This window comes from Oncorhynchus mykiss, chromosome 25 (genome assembly GCF_013265735.2).
Source record: "Oncorhynchus mykiss isolate Arlee chromosome 25, USDA_OmykA_1.1, whole genome shotgun sequence".
Taxonomy (NCBI): Eukaryota; Metazoa; Chordata; class Actinopteri; order Salmoniformes; family Salmonidae; genus Oncorhynchus; species Oncorhynchus mykiss.
In genome coordinates this window covers 28,087,746-28,108,233 of record NC_048589.1, presented here as the reverse complement: position 1 = coordinate 28,108,233, position 20,488 = coordinate 28,087,746, and the positions used below count along the sequence as shown (strand labels likewise).

Here is a 20,488-nt window from a genome sequence, read left to right as displayed (position 1 = left end):
GCAGGGTAAGAGTTGAGTACCCCTGGCATAAAACATCCAAAACATCAGTCTTCGCATTCTTGAATTTGACATTGGAGAGACTGTGAAACCTTTTGTGTCCAATGTGATCAGCTGTACAGGTTCATTACTTTTTCATCTAGTCACTGTCAAACTGTCCTGTTATCATGAGCTTCATTGTGCATCACCTGTATATTTAGTATCGGACTCGTTCCAAGTCACTTGAGCAGAATAATATAATTACCATTTGCAACAACATGACTCTTTGCCTGCAGCATGTTCAAAACCGGACTACCTTTTATCAAGTCATTTTGCAGGACGCAGTATATAGGGGCTGGGCAGTATGGCAGTGAATGACATATTACAGGTTGAATGTACAGTGCCTTCGGAATGTATCCAGACCCCTGGACTTTTTCCACATTTTGTTAGGTTAAAGCCTTATTCTAAAAGGTGGAGTGCTGCAGACTGTTGTCCTTCTGGAAGTTTCTCCCATCTCCACAGAAGAGCTCTGTCAGAGTGATCATCAGGTTTCTTGGTCAACTCCCTGACTAAGGGCCTTCTCCCCCAATTGCTCAGTTTTGCCAGGGAGCCTGCTCAAGGAAGTCTTGGTGGTTCCAAACTTCTTCCATTTAAGAATTGAAGCCAAACTGCAGGAATTTTTTGGTACCCTTTTCCATATCTGTGCCTGGACACAATCCTGTCTTGGAGCTCTACGGACAACTCCTTTGACCTCGTGGCACGCACAGTCAACTGTGCGTCTTAAATAGACAGGTGTGTGTGAGCTTTTCCAAATCATGTCCAATCAATTGAATTTACCACAGGTGGAATCCAATCAAGTTGTAGAACCGTCAGGAATAAATCGATGATAACAGGATGCACCCGTGCTCAATTGAGTCTCATAGCAAAGGGTTTGATTAATTTGACGCATATCTTAAAATCAAACATTTGTCGTAAGAAAGACAAGACAAATCTTGGAAATCAGCTTTTGTTTTACCACTCAAGGGAGGTGATGGTAGTAAATTGGATAATTATCGGCCCATCTAAGCTCTCCTGTTTGGCTAAAATTCTAGTCATTGGTGAAAAAGCAACTAAAATCTTTTAACTGTTAACACTTTCTAATAATCAATCTGGCTTCAGACCTAAACACAGTACTACTACGGCCACTGTACGTGTTGTAAATTACTAATGCCCAAGATAGAAAGTACTGTGCCGCCTTGTTCATAGATTTATCGAAAGCTTGTGACACTGTAGACCATGCCACTAAACTTAAGACTCTTGTCCATTTTAAATATTTAATGGATTTTTATAATGCAAGTTCTTGTGCTGTTAGGGCAATAACCCATGTGTAAATGTAATCTATTGCTGTATTATCTGTGATCGTTTTTTTTGTCTTATGTAGTTTCTTAATCATTGTACCTAAATTGTATGTGTAAACACGTATACGCAGGGACCAGCTGTAAGAGACCTTGGTCTCAGTCTGTGTTCCTTGTTGAAATAGAAGTATAAAGTTAAAATTGTTGCAAAAATGCATAACCTGTTTTTGCTTTATCATAGGGTATTGTGTATAGATTGCTGATTAAATAATTGTATCCATTTTAGAATAAGGCTGTAATGTAACAAAGTGTGAAAAAAGTTTTCCAAAGGCACTATGTCTGGAGCATCATTCTAAAAAGGGTACCGGTCTGCCAGAGGGTGTCCACCAATTATATAAAAACATGCTTTTAAATCAGTTAACCTAAAACCATATACATTGAATATGCATGCGGTTTAAGTAGTTCTGCATCATAACCAACAAGTAGCGTTTAATGACCATTAGGCTATAAGAAATCATTCAGATGTGAGCCATTAATGACAAGAATGAACTGTTTTTTTCCTCTTTTAATTGAAGATGCTTAGATTTCATTTGATTTTTTTTTTTTTTACATTACTTCCCAAAACAAGTGTCATGCACAATGCAGAGCTAGACATTGCACAGTCAGACTGTGGCTTTGGATGAATAAAAAAAGCTGCATGTTACAATTCTTCAACATTACACTACTACCCTATACCTTAACACTGGAGTCAAAGAAAACACATCCTCTTCACATTGCACCCGTTTAGGAACAATTAAAAACCAAACAAATAAAATAAATCTAGGAAGAATAAGTCCAGACCCCGGCGCAGCAGGGCTGTCAACTGAATGGGGACTAGAGAAAAAGATTTGATTAAAAACCCACATTGTTCCAAGAAATACACTAAGGCAGTTAAGTTTCCCTACCCTGTGGAACTCCATTTATGGAAATCCACAACATTTCACTTATGAAAATGTATTTATCAAAAGGATAAACAGAACTAAGCATGACAGAAGAACCAACTTTAACGTCTTTTTTCCTTCCTATCAGACTTGCGATCCCGGTCACTGCGAGAGGACATCTTCCCTGACCGGCAGCCCTCAGAGCTGGTCCTCTTCCTGTCAGACTTAGAGCCCTTCTCTTTGGAACCTTTGGATTCACGACCACTGGCCATGGATGACTTCTGGCTCTTGTCACCACCTCCCTTCTTCCTCTCGGACGACTTCCTCTCGGACGACTTCCTCCTGTGCTTCCTGTCCTTCCTCCCCCGGCTGCGGCTCCTACTAGAGGAGCTGGAAGAGGAGCTGCCGCTGGAGGAGCTGCTCCTGCTGGAGGAGCCGCTAGAGGAGCCGGAGCTCCCGCTGGACGAGGAGCCAGAAGAGCTACTTGAGGAGCTACTGCTGCGACGACCATCTCCCTTCTTGTCCTTTGACTTGGACTTTCCACATCCCCTGCTTGATTCCCCGATCAGAGGCTCCAGCTCCTTGGGGGCAGCATCATACTGGGCAGGCTGGACATCAACAGTCTGCTTCATTGCACCTTGATCAGCCTCTTGGCTCTGCTCTGTTGTGAGAGGCTCTGTTCCAGCCTCCAGCAGGGGGATCTGAACCTCAGGGGCTATAGATGCTCCATCAGAGACTTCCAGACTAGGGTTGGGCTCTGAGAGCAGGGGTATGGACACTTCTGTATGTGGCTCTTCATCTTCAGTTGGTTGCATTTCAAAGCTTTTCTCCTGGTCGTCTGACACAGCTGTGGGGTCCTGATTCTGAAGCGGCTTATTTTCCTTTTCTACCTTAACCTGTTGCTGCTGTTCTGCTTCCTTCTCATTATCTACCTCTGCCCCACCTATCACCAAACTATCCTCCATCTTCTTATCCTGATCCCCGACCTGCCATTCAGCCTCCCTCACCACTGCAGTAACCTCCATCTGCTCTTCCACCTCTCTGAACTCTATTATTCTAATGTCTTGACCATTTTCCTCATTCTCCACCTTCTTAGGTGCCTGCTCCCTGACTCTCTCTCCTGGCTTTTTCTTTCTGTCCTCCTTACGCTTTACACCCACATCCCCCTCTAGTGTTGCCTCGTCCTCCATCTCCACATTAAACCGATTACCTGTCGCTTTGACTACCTGACCCGTGGGCTTACCCTCCTCTTGTTCTTCTTTCTTCAGGTCCTTACCCAGAGCGTTGTCCCTCAGAGACTGGCGTCGAGGCCGAGCCTCCATCTTATTCAGATACTCGGCAAACGCCTCGCATCTCTCCTCAAACATAACTGGAAATAGGGATAAAACAAAAACAGATTCAGTGACAGACAACGCACACCAAGGACGTGTATTATTGCCACTTGTCGGGTGCAGAGGAATGGCTAAAGGCACAATTGCTTACCATTCATTTTTTTCTGCGACTCATCAAAGAGCTTCTGAGTGGCTGAGCACATCCTCCCAGGCAGATAGAATATGGGTGGCTTGGTCTTTGTGCGGATGTACTTGACAATTTTTGTATTGTGCACATTCCACTCCTCTTGCTAGAATATGAAAAAGTTAATGAGCACAGAATCTCCTCATTGACATGTGGGGAAAACACATGAGGGTTTAATTTCATCTTACTGCAATGTTCCTACTGGTTTAACATTTCCTTTGTTTTTCTAAGGCTACACCATAACCAATAAGATTGAATATTGCTTTCAAGAAAGGTCCTTACCAAGTGAGCAAGCTCCACTTTCTGTTCCAACAGTTTTAGCTCTGTCTGCTTGGCACGCCTCTCATCAAAGAGCTCTCGTCTTTCACCCTCTACTTTCTTGCGTTCTTGTTCAGCTTGAACTTCCAATTTCTGTTCAATCTCAATGCGTTTCTTTTGCTAAGACGAGATAAAACATTAAACAAAAATGAATTTCCCATTGGGAAATATTCCAAACTATAGCTTAATGGCTGGAATCATTTTCACCAAGCATAAAGCTAAGGCCAATTTTTATGCATTTACAGTATCCGAACAGCAGTGATTAGTTTTATTGATGCACATATTGGAGTAAAGTGTTATCCCTACCCTATCTGTTGCCACATTAGATTCCTGCTTAAATTTCTGTAACGTTCCCATCAACAGGCCAAACATGCGTCGATTCCTATAGGGAAAAAGAAGCAAAAGCAATGACTAGCATGATAACAGTTCGATGATTTATTGGAAATAGAAAACTTCAATTTAGCACATGCTCTTACCCAGACCAACTTAGAGGCGGAATTAGGGTAAAGTGACTTACTCAAGGGCACAGATTAGCACCTAGTCGGCTAAGGGATTCGAACCAGCGACCTTTTGGTTACTGGCGCTGTTAATCACTAGACTACTTGCCACCCACTTATTCCTTACGCATACGTAATGATGCATTACCTTTGTTTTCCCCTCTCATCCATGGTCTGATCCTGAATCAGGTCTCGACGCGTACGCTCCTTGGAGGTAGCTACTACTGATGACTGCAACGCTGGCTATGTATGGAGAATGGCAAGCAGGGAGTTAAAACATTGAGGGAAAGATTAAAGACATTCAGTGTACAATGATTTACCTTCTTGACATCGTCATCATCCTCAGCGTCACTGTCATGGTGTGAATCTCTCCTCGCTCGCTGGTCACCGGCCAGCCTATACAATAAAGACAAGCAAGAGGACAAATACGTGATTTACCAGCCATATGAAATAGAAATCTGTTTGAATACCACCAGGTGTAGGTAATGCCTTTGTAGGAGAGCACTGTGACGATTCATTGACACCACATGGAAGTGACTGCAATAATTGTGTAGGGAGGAATGGCAGCCTACCAAGTGAAAGTTAGCTTCTTGCACATCTTCATCTATTTGGGCTCTATGTCTATTTTTTCACTTGTCTGTGCATCTATCTTTGGTACAGTAGCTAACTGATTGCCACTGATTTTTTTAAAGCCAACTACTTGACCAGGCTTTAGAGGGAGAGAAGCAAAAATGACTTCATTTAAATATGAGAGAATTCTCTTTCAGGGATATTAACCCAGCATAACATCCAAAAATACCACAACACTTCACCCATGCACACATACAGCTTATGCTGTCACAGAGCTGATGGCACGGGAAAGTTTGCACCCAGAACCAGTTGATACAAAGTTCCAATTGACAAACCACTCAAGACAGTGTGGACAGGCAGAGTAGAAAGATGACTAAATTGAAAGACAACCTGAACCAACTTCCACGCAAAGCAAATGTGATTGAGGATATTTATTTTCGGTGTATTTTCTGACAATTTCTTCTTATTGTAATTATTTAAAAATGAGCCAACGGCTGGCTAAAGGAAACGGAACTACACTCCCTAAACAAATCACAATCAGAAACACCAAGCTCTAAGGCCAGGGAGAAAGCCCCCTGCAGTAATGGATAGCAGATTCATGCTGAAAACCAAACAAATTAGGCCTGGCTATATACCCTACATTGCATGTGATTTTTTGCTTTGAAGGTGTATCCAAGCCTGAAAAACATTGACGCAATTCTCTGTCAAGGGTGAGATCTGAAGCGCAGTCTTCAGCTCAGGAAACCAACCAAAACAGTAGTAAATGTATCACCCGATTTACTTAGAGGCATATCAATAGAGCAACAATGATTTTGAAGTTGCAGGCAGAGCCATCACCCCTCCCTGTGCAATCGAGTCCTGGACTTCCTGACGGGCCGCCCCCAGGTGGTGATGGTAGGAAACAACATCTCCACTTCACTGATCTGCAACACTGGGGCCCCACATGGGTGCGTGCTCAGCCCCCTCCTGTACTCCCTGTTCATCCATGACTGTGGCCATGCACGCATCCAACATTATCCTCAAGTTCGCAGACGACACAACAGTAGTGGCCTTGATCACCAACAATGCGACAGCCTACAGGGAGGAGGTGAGGGCACTCGGAGTGTGGTGTCAAGAAAACAACCTCTCACACAAAGTCAACAAAAAGGAGATGATCCTGGACTTCAGGAAACAGCAGAGGGAGAGCCCCCCCCTAGCCACATCAAAGGGACAGCAGTGGTGAAGGTGTAAAGTTAAGTTCCTGGGCGTACACGTCACAGACAAACTGAAATGGTCCACCCAACAGCGCCTCAACTTAAGGAGGCTAAAGAAATTTGGCTCATCACCTAAAACCCTGACTAACTTTTACAGATCCCCAGATCCTGTCAGGCTGTATCACAGCCTGGTACGGAAACTGCAAGGCTACCCAGAGAGTGGTGCGGTCTGTACAACGCATCATCTGGGGGCAAACTACCTGCCCTCCATGATACCTTCAGCACCCAATGACAAAGGAAGGCCGAAAAGATCATCAAGAACAATAACCACCCAAGCCACTGCCTGTTCACCCCACTATCACCCAGAAGGCAAAGTCAGTACAGGTGCATCAAAGCTGGGGCCAAGAGACTAAAAAAATATATATATCTCGACCATCAGACTGCTAAACAGCAATCACTAACAGAGGCTGCTGCCTACATTGAGACCAATCACTGGCCACTTTATTAAGTGGATCATTAGTCACTTCATACAATGCACTTAAATGTATACATATCTTACATTACTCATATCACACTATTTTATACCCTCTATTGCACCTTGCCTATGCCTCTCAGCCATTGCTCATCCATATACTTACATGTACATAATCTCATTCACCCCTTTAGATGGGGTAGTTGGGGGATTGTTTGATTACTTGTTGCATATTACTGCACTGTCGGAACTAGAAGCACAAGCATCTCGTTACTCAAATTATCATCTGCTAACCATGTGACAAGTAATTTGATTTGAGCAGAGGGAGTACCACTCATTTTTGCTGCAGCAGGAAAAGGGCCAGATCTATAGATTATTCTAACCTCAGAAGGGCCCCTTCAATGTCCCTCTGTTTAGCTGGGGGTCCTCCAGGTCCTCCACCAATGTCGGAGAGTCCACGTCTGTAGACAAGTATGAATGTTACATAAAGCTCTGACAGAGGTATTGACACCAACTGATGGAAAGTAAGGCAAAATGTTTTACCTCAACAAGTTGATTCCTCGTCCCCTACCTCCAACACCTGGGATGGTTGGCCTTCTAGCTTGGCCAGGTCTGAAAGGAAGGTAGAGAGATTAGTTACTTCTTGTCATTTAGCTGTAACATACATAGATGGACCAGAGCTGTAGTCATAGCTAGCTAGGTTTTCTCAAATCTATCGCTAGCTAACGTTATATAGGGGTGTTAATCCATTTGGAATGGAGATAGACAAATCCGTGTGGAAAAGCTAACTACCGTTACTTCTACTCCGATAAGTTTGGACATGAAACTGAATCGAAACTAGCCAACTCGTGGCTAGTACAGTTATTAATTAGCAAGCTAACGTTAATGGGAGAATAAAACGTAACTGGCAAGGACTGAGTAAGTTAGCTTGCTAGCAGAAAAAAATATGATAATATTACTACTCTCTCTAACTTAACGTTACTTCGCAAGTTCAACAATAATGAATGGGCAACCGCAACCACCCAGCTGTCACCTACCGGTAAGTAAAAACTCCAGTTAGCCATTTAAGTATATGTACTTCCATTTAACTAGACAACTACCACAAGGCCGATTCGATTATACAGCACGCACCCTGGTTGTGCACGAGAATGGGAGATGCCATTTTTTTCTTGGGACTGGCGTATTGCTAGATAACGTTAGACGAATAAAGGCTGACACATAGAATACAATGTTGCGTTTCAAAATGCAGTATGTCTTACCTCAATTCATTAGGATCCCGGCCAGTTAATTTACGGATATTATCGTCTACATTTTTCAAACTCTCTTTAGCTTTCTCAAGCTGGGCTTGCAAAGACCCTACTGCCACCGCCATCTTAGCTAACAAGCTTCCTCTCACAGGTCGCTCGGCGCAATGCATCATGGGGGGTGATAAACGCGTTTCACTACGTTGATTGACAACTCAAAGTAGTTACACGCACACGTCCATAAATTGTGGGTTACTGTTTTCCGAAATCCTCGGGACATCCCTACCCCAACCATTTGCAATGTTTACTGCAATGGGGGTAATGACGTCCCAAGGATTCCAGAAAGCAATGACCATAGATGTGAGCATTCTCCAATCGCCACATGTCCAGTATTTTCTTGACGATAATCAAATATTTTCTTTGGGCGAGATCGTTTGCATGGCACGGTGCCCCGGGACCATTCCATTGGTCCTTAAGTGAAATCTCCACCCGGACACCGGTCCATGCAAAACGAACTCGCCCATTGATTCTGACTCGGTCCTATATATTGCTTGATTAGGTCACATGACCTTGATTTGACGCTTTTTCATCTAACTGTCACGTTTTTTTTTTGGTCAGCAGCACCATCCTCAGACACTTACTTTTACTTTTGGTCCAATTCTCATTTTTGTAAAATACTTCAAATAAAGGCTATAATTCAGGTCATGTCACATTATTAACCAAAACACAGGGCCCTAATGATGACAAATAATACTAGCAATTTGGTTGTTTTGATCCTAAAGTTACACCACAGAAAAGTGGCATTTAAAACATCTGGTTACTAAAACACTCCTTCAGAACAATGGATTTATGTGTATGTCTGATGTCCGTATGGCATACAGCTTTTCTTTAAGGTACATAGCAGTGGTGGGCTTGTAAGGATGAAAACACAACAATTGTGAAAGCAAACATTTTATTTAATTCCAACAATAGCAGAAGTTGAATACTAACTATAATAGAAAAAAAACTAAAAACGGTCCAATTTCACAATTTATTGGGTACATTTTCTTCACAAATCACCACAGTGCAACTTCCCATGGATCCCAAATCTGAGCATGATGATGGGTTCATAGAGCTACAGTTCATGGTGTGATCAGTTTCAGCCTCAAATCGTGGATTTCACCACATTAACCCATTTAGTCCTCCTTATCGGCCTTAACCCATTTAGTCCTCCTTATCGGCCAAGTCGTTCTGATCAAAGTACCTATGTAAAAATATATATATATATATATGATTATCAAACAACAAGTTTTCCTGGCTGTGAGTTTTTGTGAAGTCAAATAACATAGCTTACCTAGCAACAAGGCAGATCATCAAGTTTAGAGGAGACAACCTTTCATCTTCCTGGCTTTCCTGTAATGGTAAAGAAAGAAAAAATTGAGAATGACTATCATACCCTGTTCATCCTTATCAAACATTTGAGCATCTGCTGTATTTGAACATTTGAATTTTACCCATAAGGAAGTTGGTTTGTAACCTCTCATCTCAACATCCATTAATACCAGCCACTATATCATCCTACCAGATTGGCCCGCACTTCAGAACTCCGTCTGGCCAGCTGTCTTATTAGGGAATGTGCTTCAGGGAGAAGAGGTTTCTCAAGGCAAGCCAGCAGTGCATACAGCCATCTTCCCTAGAGAAGTTGAACACATATTAGCCATGAAAGCATCATGGTTGGGGTCAATTCCATTTAAAATTCCAGTCAATTCAGAAAGTAAACTGAAATTCCAAAGTCAATTCCAAATTCTCTTCAAATGCTTTTTAATTAGGGCAATTTGGAATTGGGTTTACTTTCTGAATTTACTGAAATAGATATGAAATTGACCCCAAACATGGAAAGTATTAAAAATGCCAAATTGTGTTGATGACATTAAATAAACTGAACTTACCAACTGCGGGACAAACTCTCTCTCTTCAAACCAGTTTATCAAGTACTCCAAAACTGCAGAGATTGTGGCCTAGTAGGGAAGATATAATTGAGTGTCAAACACGAGTACCGTCATTGAAGTCATGATTAGAAGCATCAACTGATGAGGGAGGATTGCAGTGAGTGCCATGCCAATGCTGTGAAAACACTCACCTGATTTAATCTGCTCACTATACTAAGGAAAGGTGGAAAACCAACCTGGTGAAACAAGTGGTTAAATATCAGACGCATGATTAATGGCAAACTCTTTATACAAAAATCTTACATGATGTATATTATCTATGGTCAGATATTTCCACTATAACAGGGGTTCTTAAAGGGGAACTCTCAATCCCAATTTCAGCATTTGCCCAAAACCTTCAAATAATAAAAAATAAAATGCATTCAGATGAGAAGTTGTGGGTGGGAGGGGGGGGGGGGTTGCTCATAGATATTCATTTTTGGGGTGGGTAAACATTATTGTACCGGAGCCAGACACTTTCTCACGAAAGCATAATAACTGCGATATGTGAATGCAAGCATATATGGCTTTAGACAGTTAGCTTACAGTGTTATGGCATTAAATTCCAAACATCTATTGCCACTTGTGGTGTCAGTTCGAATCCCCCATGGGGCATAATTTTTTTTGTTGAAATGTGAACTCACATTTATTTCAGTATTGTGTTGGGAAGAAAAGTGCCATCATCACTTTGAAAATGAAAATTAGGGGCTCAATTCAATTCAACCAGCATTGCAGTATTTAATCCAACTGTAAAATTAACTCACAGATGAGGTTTTTATACAGTACCCAAGACCACAACTACTACGAGGGCGACGCCTCTCACAGGTAGGCGTTCACTTTACAGAATTAGAAGTGTGGGCACGGAATGAATATTGTAAATAAAGCATATGTAGAAAAAAATATATCTGCCCAATGTGGGATTAGAACTCACAACTATTGAACTAAGAGCCAAACTATCATGGTTCAAACACACCAAAACAGTTGTGAAGAGGGCACCACAACACCTTTTCCCCCTCAGGAGACTTTGGCTTGGGTCTCCAGATCCTCAAAAAGTTCTACAGCTGCACATTGAGAGCATCCTGACCGGTTGCATAACCGCCTGCTATGGCAACTGCTAGGCATCCGAGCGCAAGGAACAACAGAAGGTAGTGCGTACGGCCCAGTACATCACTGGGGCCAAGCTTCCTGCTATCCAGGACCTATTTACTTGGCAGTGTCAGAGGAAGGCCGAAAAATTGTCAAAGACTCCAGTCACCCAAGCCATAGACTGTTCTCTCTGCTACCGCACAGCAAACGGTACCAGAGCACCAAGTCTAGGTCCAAAAGGCTCTTTAACAGCTTCTACCCCCAAGCCATAAGACTGCTGAACAATTAATCAAATTATTTTACACTGCTGCTACTCACTGTTTATTATCTATGCATAGTCACTTTACCCCTACCTAAATGTACAAATTAGCTCGACTAACCTGTACTCCTGCACATTGACTCAGTACCGGTACCCCCTGTATATAGGCTCCCGAGTGGCACAGCGGTCTAAGGCACTGCATCGCAGTGCAAGAGGCGTCACTATAGTACACTATAGTACCTGGTTCGAATATAGCCTCTGTATTGTTATTTTATTGTGTTACTTTTTATTTTTTACTTTAGTTTATTTAGTAAATATTTTCTTAACTATTTATTGAACTGTTGTATTCGGCTCATGTGACAAATACAATTTGATTTGAACTGTGTCATAGGAGCACCACCAATCAGTCATCACAACTGAGGAAAAAAACAAATACTTTTGACATGACCACCACTGTCATCTATTTCTTGTTACGCTGGATGTAGACACGAATTTAAACGTATAGTCCTCATAGCCTACATGTTTTTTTCTCGTAAAAGCACAGTGTGTGAAATGGTAAGCAAAAACATAGAATTTGGTCATGGGCGGAAATGTGCCTTACTGCATTTTGAATTTGGTGTAAGGTCAGTAGTTTAGTCATGGAAGTATCATTCAAAATATATTGGCACACTCCACTTAGCAAGACCATTGCCAAATTAGGCAAACTTTCACCTGCTTTTATAGTAAGCCTTGAGGTGGAACCCCCCAGCACATCTTGAAGGGAGTGTATTTCATACCAACCCCTCCCTTGAGGTGGGACCACCCAGCACATCTTGAAGGGAGTGTATTTCATACCAACCCCTCCCTTGAGGTGGGACCACCCAGCACATCTTGAAGGGAGTGTATTTCATACCAAACCCTCCCTTGACATGACGTAGAGGCACCGTCTCAAGGTGCCTCTACATCACGATTTCAATGGTAGAGTTGAACCGCTATGGGGAAAGAGATATATTTACTGCTAAACTATTTCACTTTTGCAACAAACTGTCAAAAATGAAGACAATAAATGACATATGACTTATACTCCAAAACATCTGGTTTTCAATTAAATAAATGTTTTTTCATTAAAGTTACTCTTTAAACTTTTTCAGCTCGAGCCCAAAATGAGAAATGTACCGACCGTCCTCCGATGACCAAAATTAAGAAAAAATAGTGTGAGACTATAGATGTATTCTCATAACTTGTGACCCACTGCTCAGATGCCCAGGGCCCGCTTTGGGTCTGGACCCATAGTTTAAGAAACCTGGTCTAAAAGATTACCTTCACATAATCAAGGCCTCGATCTTCAACACCAGGGTCAATGGGAGGGGAGTTCAAATAAACATTTTCACCCAGGCAGAACTTTTTCCATTGTTCCTCCGAGTCCTGTTTTGGCTGGAGATAGACAAAACACATAGTTAGAGAGTGTATGTTGTATTTTACAATTCACTTTTACAAATAACAACAACAAAAAATCATAATCACCATTAACACATTGTCATCCAATGCATGACCACTCCAGTGTTGTCTATGCTTACTGATACTCTGCAAGTAGTAAAACATGATCAGAATAACTCACTTCAACCCAACGTGACAAATAAATTGAAATGTATAGGGGATAATACAATCTATAGTTACCTGTCTTATTTCTGAGAAGTTGCTGACTTGCTGTCGCTGCCATTTTAAACTCGGTGAAAATCCTTGAGGAGCAGCTTGGCAACCTGTGAGCTACCAAATAAAAGTTGACAAGAAATTATACATACATAGTCAGATAGACTGTCTGTCTCTCTAGTTACATTTTATTTGTGGCAGTGGCCTACCTATATGGTGAAACTTACCGACACGTTCACTGATTGTTTCTTTCTCAATTTCTTTGGATCAATCTTCGCCACCACAACATCAGGACAGAGAGACGCCTCTAATCTGAAAAAAAAGAGAAAGGCAGCGTATTTTTTTTAATACATGAATGCGTGTTTCCTGGGAATATGCGTGTAAACTATGAAAATACAGTGCTATGCGGGACTTACTGAACCTGTCTCAAATACTCCTGGGGATTTCTTGGAGGCTCGTTTAGATTGAAGTCTTCGCCAGTGTCGCATGTTTCCACAGGCAGAAGCCTGGGCATCAGTTCCTCCACATCGGATTTCATGCTGAAACTCCAAATTATTTGCTCAGTGTCGGATTGATATACTGTTAGATTAACAGGCAACTAATGACACTTGTATTTACTGCTGTACTTCTGTTATCACGTTATAAAGGTTGTTTTGTTGGATAAGGACACAAGTCTCACATCAAAATAATCAAAACGCCATTTTGTTTCAAGTGCGAATCATGACGCGTTTAGAATGTGCCCGTTGCCATGGTGATTTAAAGATAACGCTACATGTGTATTTTGGCATTCCAAATTCCACAGGTCAAGGTCTACAACATAATTTTCCACGCGTTGCTTTCCAACATAATGACCAATAACATATTGTTTTTACAACTAAATATACTACGCCATAATTACTGTACAAATAATTGAAATCACCTGAAGGGAGATACTTCTCCAATAAACATTGATTGTTTGTATTGCTTATAGATCAGCCCTTGCCTTGGTAAATTAAATCGTTCTTGTTGCAAGCACTGTTGCCACGTTAATCATTACTCCTCAGTTACCTTGTATCTTGATTCCCTCCTCATTTAGCCATTGAAACATGTTTACTTGTTGAGATGTGACTGCAACAACTTGAAGGCAATGTTCATTTGGCACAATGGAATTCAACGCGACATGACTATTCAACTTGGAACACCATTTCACCACAGTTTTTTAACTACCCAGTTTCACTGTGGACCATTCTACATGACTGGACTTTCCAGGGTCGATATGGCTGCTTCACAGATATACATTTGGACATTTACTATTTTCCTTTTTCCAACTCTAACTTGGGGATTGCTGTCTGACTTCAAAATTTGTGGCGACTCTGAATGTGAAAGTAAGTAGATAACAAGAAAATAAATGGTTAGGCTATGTGCAGCACATATTACAAATTAATTATTCATACATTTCCTTATTTGGCTTTTGTGTGTATAGGCTTGCTGAGTCGGGTCAGGGCCACAAGAGATCACAGAGGAAAGGATTGTAGATTCCTGAACTTCAAAAAAGGGGATGTGATATTTGTTTACCACAAACTCTCTGGCAAAAGAGATGATTTATGGGCAGGAAGTGTAAGTGTTTTTTTTGTCACTGAAATCACATTGAATAACATACATTTTGTTGTTTGTTTGTTTTGCAATAATGTTTTGTGCCCTATGCTGTATTTCAGATTGACAGACGATTTGGTTATTTCCCAAAATACGCTGTGAAAGTTGATGAAATTTATGCAAGCACAGAGACAGAAGTGGCCACACAGGTAATTTTTTCCAGTTTAGTACTCTAGGAATTTTAGGCCTACTTAATCTATGGTTATACATGTGTATTGAAGGGTGAATAAGCAGTGCTTTAAATTATTTTGTTAAACACATTCTGTTAATTAAAGGTACTCTTATGTTCCTTTTTAGAAACAAGACTTCTTCTGCATAGATGAGTATGGCTCATTAATTGATAATGACTCCAGTGAGTGGGACAATGAAGAAAATCTAGTTTCAGAATTTCAGGAAATCGCAGCCAATGATGCTCAGGATTCTAAAACTTCAAAAGATGCCTTTCTGTCCCAAAGTTTTGCACAGAGCAGTGATGAAACAGGAAACAAAGATGCCATTCAGGTTGTAATGGAAGACTTCCTTGATGATACCAAACCTGAACCTAGCGAACAAGATGGGTCTCAGTGGATTGGCTCTACAGTAACTGGATGGCTTAGTTTAGGTGGTGAAAACTCTGATGATAATCCCAAAGAAGACAACCCAGAACAAGACTCTTTCAGGAGCAGGAAACTTGCTTTGGACATTGATGCGAACCAATTGAAGGAAGAGAAGAAAAATGCTGAAAACTCTGGCTGGTTTGGAGATGGACTGACTAGCGCCTTTGGTTTTGGTCAAAAAGCTCCAGAAGAGGAGAAGCCCATTGAAAAGGAAGTGGAAGAGAAACCCCCACCCTCTAACTCCTGGCTGAATATTGGCATTAGAGATGTCTTACATTTTGGTCAATCTAATCAGGATAAGGTTGAAGAGAGAATAGAAGCAGCAGGCAGAGATGAATCGACAGGCACAATAGACCCACAGGACCTTGGCACAAGTCAGTCTCATCATGATGCCACAGTGGAGCAAATAAAAGAAACAGAGCACCAGAGAGAAGATACCACTGGTAAGAAGGCAGAGAGAACAGAGACAAGGATTAAGGACAAGGATTATAACCAAATGGACCGTCATAGTCAGGAAGAAGATGGTGAGTTAAGAAAAGAGGAAGATGCAGGGTGGTATGGTAGCATCTATAACAATATTGTAGGCCTTTATGGAGAACAGGGTTATGTTGAGGAGGAGGAGGATATACTTATAGCTGAGGATGAAGAGGATAAAGATATCAGCCTTCAGTCAGAAACAGAGTCACAGTCTGTGTTCTCATCCATGTTTGACACTCTGGTATCACCGTTTCAGGCCGATACAACTAACAATTATAAAAATGCCCAAAGTGATGAGGTAACAGATATAAAACCGGCAGAAGCAGATGGAGATACAGAGACCTCCCTAACTTCTCAGACGGCTATCCCATATGATTCTACTGAGGCTTCTGTGGGTAGGAAGGATGATAATGATGGTAATGACAGCAATGAGGTTCCACATCCCCCTCCATTAGATATAGATAAGGTTCAGAGTGCCAATAAAATACTTGAAACTAGCAAGTATATGTCTTTGTCACACGACCCTCAATTACAAGACACAACCGGAATAGTGAATCTTGAAGTTGATCCTGAAAAAGCTATAGCTGAGATGGAAGTTGTTGATCAAGAGGAATTTCCCTCCTCTGATCATTCCAAGAAGTGGCACGTTGAGACCGATCCCATAGATAACATAGGGTTTATAAACATTATCCTTGACCCAGTGTTAGACTCAACTATACTAAATGCTGACACTACAAGTAACAATCTTCTATCTGATAAAGGTAATGATGATGGGGGACGTTATATTGTGGACAAAGCATCTGAGATAGAGGAAGCAGATTCAACTAATGAAGTTACTGAGACAGAGGGGATAGAACCAAAGAAAATAGTTGAAGTTGAGAGAGACCACGGGGATGAAGCTACTTTCTCTACACATGTCTTTGAATATACACAGAGCAATTCCGGACCCAATGCTAAAATTGAAATGTATCCTGACAGCTCAGATCTAGTTCCCCCTGAGACAGTAACAGGAAATGAACAAAGACAGACAGAAATCCTTGAGGAGGCAGACACAGAAAACATGTTAGGGGAAGATTTCATTCATGTCCACTGGGTGTCCCATGAATCTCAAAAAGACAGTGACGAGAAAAACGTCCTGAATGATAGATCTGGGATGACGGATGACCAGACGACAGCAAATGAGGACAGTAATCTGCCGCTAAATGACAGAAATCACACAGACGACAGTAATGAAATGCTGGAGGCATTCAAACAGCTACTTGGAAATAGCAAGTATATGTCTTTGTCCCACAACCCTCAATTACAGGACACAACCGGAATAGTGAATCTTGAAGATGATCGTGAAAAATCTATAGCTGAGATCAATGAAAATGATGAGCACGATTCTGCAGGTAGATTAGAGCTAGATGACGTCACTACTAATGAATCTGTCAGTTCCCAAGGAGATGTAGAGCCAAAGCAAATAGTGTCGGACCCCAAACCAGACAATGAAGAGAATGTGAAAATATCAACTGTGCTCCCCGAAGCGCTTTTGCATGATAGTGATGCGAATGCCCTTAATCACCATCAAGAGAGTCCTGCTGCTGACCTTGCTGAAAATAGCCTGGATGATGTTGAGACTGATCATTCAGTTGGTCAGGATGCTTTAGAAGGATCAGGGATTCCAAATCTCTCTGATTCGATTCCTATTCAGACAAAAGCAGAAACACTGACAGAGGAGCTACCTAATGTATCAGAGGATACATCTGTAATGCATGCTGAGGTGGAGGACATTGACATTGACACTACAGGTATTGAAGTGGTATCCTCCAATCAGAAAGGAGACGACAGTATTCTAGTGCCTCAGAGCCCAACAGAAGAGGACAATGGGGACAGAGTAGGGATGCTATATAGTCAGACAAGCATGCCAGGTACAGAGGATGCTTCAGTGCTGGAGGAGTTCACACAGACATCCGACCCCCATCTGCATGATGCCCAGGACCCTCACATAGCTGAACTTATCCTGAACTTATCTTTAGTTGAACCTGTCAGAGTTGATCTAGTCATTGAAAATGTATCAGGAGAGGAAAGACATCATTTGATTACCTCAAGTGGGGATGGGGAAAGTAAGGACAAGAATGAGAATACATTAGAGGTACCAGATAAGAATGTTCATTTTGGAGACATAGATTCAGTTTTGCTGAAAGACTGGTTATCTTCTAACTATGAGGAAAGTAATTCCAATGTAATGGAAGTTGTTGATCAAGAGGAATTTTCCTCCTCTGATCATTTCAAGGAGTGGCACGTTGAGGCCGATCCTGTAGATAACATAGGGATGATAAACATTACCCTTGGCCCAGTGTTAGACTCAACTATACTAAATGCTGACACTACAAGTAACAATCTTCTATCTGATAAAGGTAATGATGATGGGGGACGTTATATTGTGGACAAAGCATCTGAGATAGAGGAAGCAGATTCAACTAAACAAGTTACTGAGACAGAGGGGATAGAACCAGGGAAAATAGTTGAAGTTGAGAGAGACCATGGGGATCAAGCAACTCTCCCTACACATGTCTTTGAAAATACACAGAGCAGTTCCGGACCTGATGCTAAAATTGAAATGTATCCTGACAGCTCAGAGCTAGTTCCCCCTGAGACAGAAATTGGAAATGAACAACGACAGACTGAAATCCTTGAGGAGGCAGACACAGAAAACATGTCAGTAGAAGATTTCATTCATGTCCACAGGGAGTCCCATGAATCTCAAAAAGACAGTGATGAGAAAAACGTCCCGAATGATAGATCTGGGATGACGAGTGACCAGACGACAGCAATTGAGGACAATAATCTGCCGCTAGATGACAGGAATCACATCTCATCAGTCAGTAGCCAGGAAGTACATTCAAAAGGGACCAAAGGATTGTATAATGAGATCACTCTAGAAAACGAGAGAGCACAGGAATTAGGCCTACAGGATAGGGAAACCAATGATGGACGAAATAGCTTTGATCAGTCACATGCAGTTAGTCAGCTTTCCCCCACTGATGAAGGTTATGATGTCATTACACAATCAGAGAGAACAATAGACCATGATACATTGTATTCAGGTGAGAATTTCCTCTCAGACAGTTGGTCTAATTATCAAGAAGCAACAGATGTAAAGAGCACAATTAGTGATGAAGATAGGCAGCAGGATTTTGAAAACGTGGACGTGATTGAGCAGGATGATTTTGAGAAAATCAGTTATAGGGATATTGAATCTATTCACAATGTTGAAAGAGAGGGTGGGACTTCCACTTCTCACAGTGAACCCCCTGAAAAGCAAGACATGCCATCAGATCAGATAGTAGGCCTAGACCCCACTCAAGAAGGAATTGTGAACAAATCAACTTCTCACAGTGAACCCCTTGAAAATCAAGACATGCCATCTGACCAGTATTCAGTAGGGCCCCCTCAAGAGGAAATTACAGACACATCAGTCAACAAGGGTACTAGGAGTTTCTTTGAAAATGCAATGGACTTTTTGATCCCAAGCACTGACTCCAAAGACTTAGAAGACCCAGAACCAAAGGGGCAAGAAGAGGAGGAACAAGAACCCCCACCTGATCTTCCTTACCTGGACCTCCATGAACCAGAACCACAGTCTCAGTCAACCTCAGTAGAAGACTCGATGAAAGCTACAGCATTTTTGAAAGAATACAAGAATATCCAAAAGCAAATCAGCACAGATGAAATAACTACTTTGTTGGACATGTTTGGGAAGCACAAATTCCTGTGGCTTGACTACAGCCTAGGAAGCTCAGAGACTTTGACTGATGGCCATGATGGTGATAATGACCTAGCTATTATATCAGACTTTGAAAGGCTCCTGCAGTATCACATTGATGAGACAAAAACTCCATCTGGTGGAGTACTGGAGGATGAAGACCAATCCAGAAAATTTGTGTCATTACGAAAACTAGAAATACTCTTGTCAAACATAAAAAACAGATTCACCCAAGTGAAAGCACCTGTCAGTATAAAAGACAATCAAGGTACTACTCAAGTAGTATGAGAAACATTTATTGATTTTGGTTGCATGTCTCTTCCGTGTCTTTTGCATGTCAATATTGAAAAGGTTAGCAGTTGTCAAAGTGTTATATCTGACAACCATTTATTGACAAGGTCTTACATGTTTTTTAAATGATTTGGTATCATAATGTCTATATGTTATCCAGCAGGAACAGACAAGACAAACTGCATCAATGATGATTGTTTCACTCGCAATGAAAACGAAGACCTAACCAACCTGAAAGGAGAACATTTCTCTGGGGAGGGAGACATCCAAACCCCAACACTAACAGACAAATGTAATGCATTTATGTCCATTCTTAAAAATAACATACTAATTATATAGATGAAAATAGTTCCATCTGTGGCTGGTAAAAATATATGATCAATTATTATGACACTCACTATTGTGTTATGTATACCGTTTAAATATATTTAACAGATAAACCTGAGCCTGCAGTGATGGAATATCTTTTTTCTTCTGCACGTCAAGTCACTGGTGATGCTGTTGCTCATATGCTGACAGTTAAGGCTCTTCTAAAATGGCTCATTTTACAGGTAAGAAAGTTATATGACTACTATATCCCCCTTGTAATCTATTGAGATTAAATTAGCTAAACAGCCCATGCATTTAAAATGATTGGACTGCACTATGGATGTCTCCATCATCCTCAATAGAATGTCATATTTTTCCAAGATAGGGAACTTCGGTTGTGGCATTGGACTTAGACAAATACATAACAGCACAATACACACATGACAATAATCATT

The 20,488-nt window shown here is 41.4% G+C and overlaps 3 protein-coding genes across 9 annotated transcripts in view; 1 reads left to right on the top strand and 2 right to left on the bottom strand.

The window, feature by feature from the left end:
* Nucleotides 1-1,857: 1,857 nt before the first annotated feature.
* pnn (pinin, desmosome associated protein) lies at nucleotides 1,858-8,580 on the bottom strand. Its single transcript, XM_021585154.2, has 9 exons — nucleotides 8,055-8,580; nucleotides 7,339-7,407; nucleotides 7,179-7,256; nucleotides 4,881-4,956; nucleotides 4,709-4,803; nucleotides 4,370-4,445; nucleotides 4,028-4,183; nucleotides 3,713-3,851; nucleotides 1,858-3,599 (listed from the first exon to the last, which is right to left on the bottom strand). The coding sequence occupies exons 1-9, from the start codon at nucleotides 8,213-8,215 to the stop codon at nucleotides 2,353-2,355; spliced, it is 2,097 nt and encodes a 698-aa protein (XP_021440829.2). The 5' UTR covers nucleotides 8,216-8,580; the 3' UTR covers nucleotides 1,858-2,352.
* A 394-nt stretch (nucleotides 8,581-8,974) lies between these two features.
* On the bottom strand, nucleotides 8,975-13,729 carry gemin2 (gem (nuclear organelle) associated protein 2). Of its 2 annotated transcripts, NM_001160644.2 has the most exon segments (10): nucleotides 8,979-9,282; nucleotides 9,373-9,431; nucleotides 9,601-9,711; nucleotides 9,968-10,036; nucleotides 10,159-10,203; nucleotides 12,651-12,764; nucleotides 12,855-12,914; nucleotides 13,008-13,097; nucleotides 13,208-13,292; nucleotides 13,397-13,679. In NM_001160644.2, coding segments are annotated over 10 exon segments (795 nt in total). In that variant the 5' UTR covers nucleotides 13,519-13,679; the 3' UTR covers nucleotides 8,979-9,242.
* Nucleotides 13,730-13,998: 269 nt separating this feature from the next.
* Nucleotides 13,999-20,488, top strand: part of ctage5 (CTAGE family, member 5) — a 28,136-nt gene continuing 21,646 nt past the window's right edge. Inside the window, exons 1-6 of one of the 6 annotated variants that reach the window (XM_021585144.2) lie at nucleotides 13,999-14,344; nucleotides 14,443-14,576; nucleotides 14,675-14,761; nucleotides 14,910-19,701; nucleotides 19,885-20,016; nucleotides 20,160-20,275. In XM_021585144.2, the coding sequence (XP_021440819.2) occupies nucleotides 14,107-14,344; nucleotides 14,443-14,576; nucleotides 14,675-14,761; nucleotides 14,910-19,701; nucleotides 19,885-20,016; nucleotides 20,160-20,275 (5,499 nt within the window). In that variant the 5' untranslated portion in view covers nucleotides 13,999-14,106. The remainder of the gene's footprint in view (nucleotides 14,345-14,442; nucleotides 14,577-14,674; nucleotides 14,762-14,909; nucleotides 19,702-19,884; nucleotides 20,017-20,159; nucleotides 20,276-20,488) is intronic. The other 5 variants (XM_036963131.1, XM_036963132.1, XM_036963130.1 and 2 more) reach the window with 5 other exon arrangements.

Coding starts and splice junctions, on each gene's coding strand:
- pnn (XM_021585154.2), bottom strand. CDS start 8,215: ATGATGCATTGCGCCGAGCGACCTGTGAGAGGAAGCTTGTTAGCTAAG. Junction 7,257..7,338: donor CGAGGAATCAACTTGTTGAG/GTAAAACATTTT, acceptor ACTTGTCTACAG/ACGTGGACTCTCCGACATTG. Junction 4,446..4,708: donor GATGAGAGGGGAAAACAAAG/GTAATGCATCAT, acceptor TTTTCCCTATAG/GAATCGACGCATGTTTGGCC.
- gemin2 (XM_021582987.2), bottom strand. CDS start 13,518: ATGAAATCCGATGTGGAGGAACTGATGCCCAGGCTTCTGCCTGTGGAA. Junction 10,037..10,158: donor TAGTGAGCAGATTAAATCAG/GTGAGTGTTTTC, acceptor CTTCCCTACTAG/GCCACAATCTCTGCAGTTTT. Junction 9,283..9,372: donor ATGATCTGCCTTGTTGCTAG/GTAAGCTATGTT, acceptor ATTTTTACATAG/GTACTTTGATCAGAACGACT.